Source organism: Geospiza fortis, unplaced genomic scaffold (assembly GCF_000277835.1).
Source record: "Geospiza fortis unplaced genomic scaffold, GeoFor_1.0 scaffold130, whole genome shotgun sequence".
In the NCBI taxonomy this organism is placed as follows: domain Eukaryota; kingdom Metazoa; phylum Chordata; class Aves; order Passeriformes; family Thraupidae; genus Geospiza; species Geospiza fortis.
Window position 1 is genome coordinate 5,452,425 of NW_005054300.1, and position 8,785 is coordinate 5,461,209.

At 58.5% G+C, this 8,785-nt stretch overlaps 1 protein-coding gene across 1 annotated transcript; it reads left to right on the forward strand.

Annotated features, from left to right (window-relative positions):
* The first annotated feature begins 883 nt into the window (after nucleotides 1-883).
* Nucleotides 884-7,423, forward strand: LOC102038993 (solute carrier family 2, facilitated glucose transporter member 9-like). Its single transcript, XM_005417339.2, has 12 exons — nucleotides 884-1,045; nucleotides 1,480-1,640; nucleotides 1,722-1,846; nucleotides 2,092-2,237; nucleotides 2,318-2,450; nucleotides 2,798-2,985; nucleotides 3,104-3,214; nucleotides 4,386-4,487; nucleotides 5,149-5,224; nucleotides 6,712-6,839; nucleotides 7,046-7,290; nucleotides 7,385-7,423. The coding sequence occupies exons 1-11, from the start codon at nucleotides 884-886 to the stop codon at nucleotides 7,283-7,285; spliced, it is 1,572 nt and encodes a 523-aa protein (XP_005417396.1). The 3' UTR covers nucleotides 7,286-7,290; nucleotides 7,385-7,423.
* The last annotated feature ends 1,362 nt before the right edge of the window (nucleotides 7,424-8,785 follow it).

The window sequence follows — 8,785 nt, forward strand, 5'->3', positions numbered from 1 at the left end:
GAAAGGGACCCCGCGGCCCGGCGGGGACATCACCGGGGTGAGCTCCCTGCGGCCCGGGAGGGCTGCCCGTCCCTGCTTCCCGTCTGCCCCACGGAGCCCCTGTCCCCCTCTAGCTCCTGGCCTGACACCCCTCGGCCTGACATCCCCCTCCCTTTTTTCCCGGCTTGGGATTCCTGATGGGATCAGGGGGGATTTGCTGTGCGTGAGCCGGGAGCTGCTGGGTGCTACGAATCCGGCTACCGTGCGGGAGGAGCGGGTGTGCTGCCGGGGAGCGGGGCTGCTCCTGGGGACACAGGCTCGTCCCATGTCCGCATCCTGCGGGGACATTCATCTCTCGGGACATTCACTGCAGCGCCCCGGGCCGTCCCTGCAGCTGGGGGTGCTCTGAATGCTCCTGAGCACCCCGATCCCGGGCTGGGCTGGGTCCGAGCTGCAGTGGGGCTGTTACCCCGCAGCCACCGGCTCCCCTCAGTGAGGACCCCAGCAGGAGCGGGAGGCAAAGGTGTTGGAGGGGGTGAGGGTTCAGGAGGTGGGTCCATGTGGCGTTTTGGGGTGCGATGGGACCTTCCACGGGACCATTTCAGCGGTGTTGGGCCGCTCAGAGCAGCACTGTTCAGCTGCTCCACTGAGATAGGGGAATGGGTGTCCCTCCTTTTTCCATCTGCTGCCCATCCCAGCTAGGCTGGGGTGCCCAGGTTACCCAGGCTGGGTCACCACCATGGTAAAAAACCTCACACCACAGCCACAAGACCAGCCACGAGGAAGATGGATCAGCTGGTCTGGATGCTGGGCGCTGGCATGAAGCAGTGCTCAACACAGGATTCCATTGCACTGGGGTCTTTGCTCTGGGCCAGGGTCATCCCTTTTGGAAGAGGGGCAGTCCATGACACCTTGGCTCCTGGCTCTGCTGGCCAGGACTGTGCTGATCCTTCCTTCTCTTTCCCAGCATCTCACCTTCCCCCTGCTGTCTGTCACCCTTCTGGTATCCTTTGGCTCCTCCATGCTCTATGGCTACAACCTTGCTGTGGTGAACTCACCGGCAGAGGTAAGGGATGGGCAGCCTTTCTGGGAGCAGGGAAAACAGCCCTGCATCCCTCCCTGGGAGGAGGGGAGAGACAGCTGTCCAGCATTCGCACATCAAAACACTGGCACTTTCCTTGAGCTGTCACCCAGAGAGGAATGGCATGGGAAGGACATCAACATCCGTGTTCATGTATTCCAAACTTGTCCCCCTGGGAAAGCAGGGCCTGGAAAGCTGGCCACAACCTCCCTGCTCCAGCTTTAGTGGCCTTAGGCCTCTCAGGTGCTGAGAATTGCTGAGCAACCAGACCAGCACATCCCAGTCATCCGCAAACATGTTCTGCCCTGCATCTCCTTTAATGTTGTTAAACCCATAATATTGTCCCTATAGATCCTCTCTTCCCTTGCCTTCCCTTTCTGCCAGCACAGCTGGTGCCCGTGTGTGTCTCTGCCCTGCAGCACATAAAGGCTTTCTACAATGCCACGTGGTCCCAGCGCTACGGGCAGGGGCTGGGCCCTGCCCCCCTGACCCTGCTCTACGCCCTGACTGTCTCCATCTTCGCCCTGGGCGGCCTGGGGGGCTCCCTGCTGGTGGGGGTGCTGGTGGAGCGCTACGGCAGGTAAGGGTGTCCCCCCGGGGGCCGGGGTGCTCCAGAGGTGGGGTGGGATTGGAGGAGCTCCCTGCTGCTTGTGCCTGCCAGGAATGGGGCTCTGAGCCGCAGCGCTCTCCTCGTCCTCCTGGCCGGCGGCTTCATGGGCTTCAGCCGGGAGCTGGGATCCCCCGAGATGGTGATCATCGGCCGCTCCATCATGGGCATCCACTCAGGTGGGTGCTCCCTGCGCTGTGCACAGCCCCTTCCTCATGGCTCAGTCCCCTACAGCCATTCCTAGGGGGATGGAGAAGGCTTTGTATCCCCACAGGCTCTGTGGAGGGGTTCTCTGGTACAGCAAGGCCACCTCCAACGCCACAGGGTCCCCACTGTGTAGGATGCTGGACATAGGAGGAGATGGACCTAGGGTCTGGCTTCTCCCCAGTGCCTCTGCCATCCCAGCCCCTCCTGTGCCCCCCAGGTATCTGTCTCAGTGCGGTGCCCCTCTACCTGGGAGAAATCTCTCCCAAGAACCTGCGGGGATTCCTGGGCCTCATGCCCAGCATCTTCATCTGCCTGGGGGTTTTCTCTGCCCAGGTCCTGGGCCTGCCAGAACTGCTGGGCAAGGTGAGTGCAGTACCCCAGCCCACACATGCTGGACACTGCTCTGCCCTCCCCATGACACATCCCATTTCAACTCCTCCCAGGACAGGTTCTGGCCCCTTTTCCTGTCAGTGGTGGTTGTTCCTGCCTCCCTCCAGCTCCTGCTGCTGCACTGCTTCCCTGAGAGCCCTCGGTACCTGCTGATAGAGAGAAACGACGTCTGTGGGGCCACCAAAGGTGAGGGGATATCCTTGGGGAGATTGGCTCCAGAAGGTGCTGGTTGCTTCTCTAAGGTCTTCCAAGACCAAGGTGGTTCCTTATGACATTCTTGGATGTCCATACCTGACAGCCCAATGCAATCCTGATGGTTCAGCCCTTCTGTCGCACCTGGTTGTGCCACAGCATTTCCATGGTGCCCAGCACTGTGGTGTGAGGCTTTTCCCCATTTCCTATGGATGCTGAGCCCCACAGGGAGGCTGCTGGGGAGGTTGGGCCAGGGTAGAGCCAAGCCCTTATCTGGTGCTGTACCTGTGAGCATCCAGCCTGTGCTGGGGACACGTGTCCATGGCCCGCTCTCCCCACAGCCCTGCAGCGGTTCCTGGGGAGCCCCGAGGTCCAGGATGTGATCGAGGAGATGCAGGAGGAGCAGCGGTCGCTCTCCTCCATGGAGATGGCGTCGGTGCGGCAGCTGCTGCGGGAGCGCTCACTGCGCTGGCAGACGCTCTCGGTGGCGGTGCTGAACGCCGGCATGCAGCTCTCGGGCATCGACGCCGTAAGCCCCACGTGCTCCTGGCCCGGCACACGGCTGTGCAGGCTCTGAGCTCAGACCTGGCAGGGCATTTCCCCGAGTGCCTCCATCCCCCCGCTCACGCTGTGTCCCCTCCTGGCAGATCTGGTTTTACACCAACACCATCTTTGAGAACGCCGGGATCCCCGTGTCCCAGATCCCCTACACCACCATGGGCACTGGTGCCATCGAGGTCGTTGCCGGGCTGATCGGGGTGAGTGAGGGACAGACAGATGGACGCAGCCCCTCCGTGCCAGAGCCCTCTTGCCAGCTCCCAGCACCACCAAACAAGGGGACAGAGTGGACCCCCAAATATCATCTGTGCCACAGCACAGCTCCTTTTCTGGGGGGCAAAGGATTTGGCATGGAAATGGGGATGGGAGATGGGATGAGACAGGCTCAATTTAGGAGTCACATCCAGGAGTGGTGAGATAATTTTAGGGTAGCAGGGAGGTTGGGTCAAGATAGCAGGCAAAGAGAAGGTTGGAGATGATGGAGGGGACTAGAAGTTTCTTCTGGCTCTCGCTTTCATTGTCCCTCTGTTAGCAGAGTCACATGTCCCCATTTCCCCCCGCCCCAGCCAAGCACTGGCCTGGCCCCAGGCTAGCAGCCCCCCCACCCCAGCCAGCCCTCATTTAGCTGGAGAGTTAGCACTGGGCCAGGCAGATTTATGGCCCTTGTCCCATCTGCAAGTGTCACCCAGGGCCAGCCCAAGCCACCCGGCACTAAATCCACTCCCTGACAATTACAGAGATGGATGGGGGTGGCTGCTCCCAGAAAAGAGGGAATGAGTGGGGGGCTGCTCCCCGCTTTCATAGCCCAATCCAGAGCAGAGCGGAGTCCCCTGCCTCTCTGAAGGGTACCCCCTACTCCCTTCCCCTTTCTGTGGGGGTGTCCCAGCCCCCCAGAAGTCGCCTAGCACAGAGCCAGATTGCTTGGGAGCAGCCCCACAAATGGCCCCTGATGGACATGCTGAGATTGGTTATAAAATTACAGGCATTTGTTCTGCTGTCATTTCCCTGCCTGCTCTCACTGCCGCTGCGCTGCCTGCCCACACCCTGCTGTGCCCACTGCTCCACAAACGCCCTGTTCCCCAGCACCTCTGCCTGCCACTGATGCCAGTGTAGCTTGTGGGTCACCCCAGCCAGCCCCAGCTCTGCACCCTAACCCCTGCTCAGTGGGACCCATCCCCTGCCCCATGCACGCTCACCCCTGGCACTTTCCATGCCCCAGCCCCAAACCTGGAACTCTGAGCTGGGGTTGCCCCCGAACCCCAGATGCCACTGGGAGCATCCTCCCACCTGCAGCTGGATCTGGGGTTCAGGGGTGGTCCCACCCCCCTGGAGCTGCCCAGCACCCTGTCAGTCTCTGCTCTCTCTTGGCAGTGCTTCACCATCGAGAGGCTGGGCCGGCGGCCCCTCATCATCACCGGCTTCTGTGCCATGGGTGTCTGCTCGGCTGGCATCACCATCTCCCTGCTGCTGCAGGTAGGGCCTGGCCACTGCCACCCCCTAGGCCGTCATCTGGGGCTCAGTGGGGGAGGGATGGCTAGAATCCTGGGGGAAGGAGCATGCGTGGAAATGAGAGGTGAGCTGGCTCTTCCAAGTCATGCTTTCCCTTCAAAGTTAAAAAGAAAGTAAATTTAGCACCAAGAACAACAACAAAAAAAAGAAAATACAAATCCATATGAGAAAAATTCTGCTGCTTCTGGTAGCTTTTTTTCAGAAATAGTTGTTCCCAGGGAGGCAGCTGTGAAATGCCAGGGCAGGTGAAGGGTCCTTCTCCTGCTGTCTGCTTCCAGAGGATGCTCCCGTGGCTCTGGGGATTCTGCACCATCACGAGCTGCTGAGCTTGGCTGAGGCTGACCCTCACCCACCCACCTTTACCCCAAACCACCCATTGCTTGTCTGCATCTCACCAATGTGTCCTGTGTGGCCGCTGTCCCCAGGAGGCACCACCAGGCCGAGGGCAGGCCTGAAGCCATGTCCCAGGGATGCTGGGTCAGGGCCAGCCCCGCAGTGTCCCCAGCCCGGTGTCCCAGGGATGCTGGGTCAGGGCCAGCCCCAGCAGTGTCCCCAGCCCGGTGTCCCAGGGATGCTGGGTCAGGGCCAGCCCCAGCAGTGTCCCCAGCTCGGTGTCCCCTCGCAGGCTGCCCTGCCCTGGATGCGCTACGTCAGCGTCGCCTGCGTGGTCGGCATCATCGCTGGCTTCTGCATGGGACCAGGTGGGTCTGGGTCTATGGGGTGGGAATGGGGGCTCCAGGAGACCAGCAGTGGGGTTTGCAGGCAGGTGACAGGAGCTGAGCCTTGGCCCCATCCCCGTGGTCCAGCCCTGTACCTCCAAGTGAAAGCCCACCACAAACCCCTCCAGCCCCACACATCCCCAGGGCACACTCCACGCCCTCCTGCTGGGCCACGCTCCAGGAGGAAGCAGAGTGAAGCCCTGGCAGCCTTCCCCAGGCCTCTGTGGAGGTGTCACAACTCCTATCACAGTGCAGCTGGTGATTATCATCCTGCCCCTAATGGAGTGCAGGTTCCAACAGCCAGGAGTGAAACCTGGACTGGTTTACCCAGTTGATATATTAGCAAAGCTCTTAACAGATCTATAATTCATCCTCAGCCCAGACTTTATTCACTGTAATTACATCTTTAATTAGGATTTTAATGGCTCATTGTTCACAAACAATGATGAATATGAGTTTTAAAACAAAAAAAATATATATCTCTGTTCTGGGCGAGCTGTGAGTAAGAGTCCGTCAGGGGCCCCCACTCCTCCCTCACTTCTTACACTTGGTTTTTGTTTCATCTTTTCCCTGCATTTATAAAGAGGTCCAGCCAGCCCTGTTTCAGGCAGCTGGGACCCCAGGCATGTCACCATATCAAAAACAATCCCTTGCCAGATTCCTGTGTGTCTTGGAAGGTACTCTGGACCTCAGATCCTGCCCCCCAACACAGGGAGAGTCCTGGGACCCAGGACTTCTGGCTCAGTGACACTTGGCTGGAGAGACTAAGTCCTTCTAGAAGAAATAGCCACACCCTGTGTCCAGTTTTCAAACCACTTACAAGTTGGCTTGGGAAACTACTTCCATATATTCTGGGTTTTTTCACTCTGCATGGGAAAAGCAGGTTGGAAAATGGCATTTCTGTGTTCTGCAGGAGATTGTGATGCTCAGAAATTGGTTGCTTCTTTCCTCCCTGAATCAGCCACATTGGCAACAGAAGCTGATTGATAGAAGGAAGTTTTCTAAACTGTTTTGATCAAGGGAGTCTGGAAAGGGCATTACGGAGGGTGCCAGGAAGATGTTTCTCTATGCCTGTGATCTCTATGAGATTTAATAGATCAGCATTTAGAAACAATTTTGGAAAATGAGGATCCACATGAAATGTTCCACCTTCATTTTGACTCAGTCTGAAACTTGCCAGTCATGCAACCTGGGGAACTGGCCTGAGCACCCAGCAATGTGCCAGTGTAGTATGTCAGGGGGCATCACATCACCCCCCACAAGACATATCCCAAGGGAGACCAAGGGTAGGACACTGCTCCACCACTCCCTGTCTCCTCCAGCTCTCCCAGCACCACCAGTTTGAACCATGAGCCTTGCTGGGCTCCAGCCCTTTGGCCACAGGACTGAGGTGAGCAGGACCTGTTGACCCCAGGGGTACCTGAGTCACCCTGTCCTCCATGCCCTTGATGTGTCCCCTCCCTCTGCAGCTGGTGTCCCCTTCCTGGTGACAGCTGAGCTCTTCATGCAGTCCCACCGCCCTGCTGCCTACATTGTGGGGGGCTCTCTCAACTGGCTCTGCAACTTCACCATCGGCTTCATCTTCCCCTTCCTGCAGGTACCAGTCCAGAGGGGCCCTGGGGGATGGAGGGAACAGACACGGCCCTGCTGCTCTCCCAGGACGGGGTGCCGAGGCAGGGATGCCTGTGCTCTTGGCTCAGCTCTGTGCTGGACAGAGCCAGCCCAGGGCAGGGTGCCTCTGCCTTGTGCCATGCCCAGTTTGGGAGCGCCTGCCTCGCTGCCTCATCCTGCTCTTGTCCTCAGATGTCAGCTGGTGCCTTTTGCTACCTGGTTTTCTGTGGTGTCTGCCTGCTGGTGGCCCTGTATGTCTACCTTGTCATCCCTGAGACCAAGAACAAAACCTTCATGGAGATCAGCCACATCTTCTCCGCGCGCCGCTCCGTGCTGTCCGTGCCAGCCCAGCTGATCGGCATGATGAAGCTCGATGGCTACGGGACTTTGGAGAGCAGCCCCCTGGAGGGCTCAGGCACCAGCCTGCCCTGATCTCAGTGGGCTGGGGGGATGGGGATGGGAGGAGGTTTGGGGTTGGGGAAGGATGTGGGGGCCAATTTGTTCCAGCCTGGTCATCTCTGGCTCTCGCAGGACGTCTCTCTGTGGCACAGTCTGGACCCAGGATGAGCCCCACTGATGCACCAAGGTTGCACTGACTGCTGGGCATGATCCCCATGCTGGAAGAGATGCTCCCACAGAGACAAGGGGACCTCCTGAAGCAGGGGGTTCTCGTTGCTCCTGGGTGTGGGGCCTTGGCAAGGGCTTCTGGCATGACCTGTTTAATAAAGAGCATTGGCACCAGAGCCATTGTTTGGCAAGTTTAGCCTGGAATGGCAGCAAGCAAGAGTGTGCTGGAATGGGTGGGTGCTTCTCCAGCATCAGGGAAGAGCAGAATGGGAAGAGGGGCTTGTCCTCCTCCCCCCAGTGACTGGCTGGAAAGGTCAAAGTCACCCCACGTTTTCTAGGAAGGGTGGTCAGGATGGTTCCCAGGCTCTCGCATCTCACCCCACGTCGGTCATGCAAAGCTGGAGGCTGTTGCAGAAGGGACATGGAGCAGCTCTGAGCTGGGGGTGACTGTCCAGCCACTGTGCCCCTCCAGAGGCTGCTGGGGGCCTTGGTGCCTGGCCTCGTGTGCTGGCCCCACAGAGTGCTCCCATGGGAACTCTGCACACTCCCAAACTCCCTGGAGGACAAAGGGATCCAGGATAAACCCTCATCCCCTTACTGCACGCTGTGAATTGCTGTGACGCCAAGGTGCTCTCCAAGTACAACCTCTCCCATGTCTCTGCCCTGAGTCCTGGGGGCGGTGTTTGGAGGGAGAGGCTGTGCTGTGCCCCAGGACCGCCCCCCACAGCAGCTCCCACAAATACCATGGTAGACCATGGGGTTCCCTGACCTTCCAGGAGCTATCATTTGCAGGAAAACTACAACATTTTGTTCTGGTGAGAGGTAAGCCCAGGGTGGGGGGGAGGGCTGTGTGGCCAAAACACTCTCATGCCAGCACAAAGATCATTTTGTTGCAGATAATTTAGCATTTTTTTTCCAGTTTCCCTCTCTGTGACAGGTCCACAGCTTGGTGTTTGGTGTTTGTGGTCACTTAGTGAGGAGCCCACCCTTCCTGCAGCCCTTGGCAAAGCCTCGGGGCGCTGCTGGGTGTGTGTGGGTGCTGGACCCATGGGGACGGGGCCATACAGGGTCCCCAGAGCCTGCTCCCATCCCTTCCATCCTGAGCCAGCAGCCTGGGGCTGTGAGCATACTGGGCTGTGTACAGGACAGCAATGAGAGCAGGGTCAGGCTCTGCAGCTCCCCGCTCGCCTCCCCCCGCTCCCGGCAGCAGAACAGAGCGGTAAATATGTGCAGCATTACATATGTATAATGGAGTGTAAATAACCCCAAAAAGTGCATTGTAAATAGACTCCAAGTTTATCCTTTATTAATGAGGCACTGAGTGCCCTGCTGTTTTAGAGCAGCGAGACTTTGATAATATCAAAA

Coding starts and splice junctions, on each gene's coding strand:
- LOC102038993 (XM_005417339.2), top strand. CDS start 884: ATGACACCTTGGCTCCTGGCTCTGCTGGCCAGGACTGTGCTGATCCTT. Junction 3,215..4,385: donor TCGTTGCCGGGCTGATCGGG/GTGAGTGAGGGA, acceptor CTCTCTTGGCAG/TGCTTCACCATCGAGAGGCT. Junction 4,488..5,148: donor CCATCTCCCTGCTGCTGCAG/GTAGGGCCTGGC, acceptor GTCCCCTCGCAG/GCTGCCCTGCCCTGGATGCG.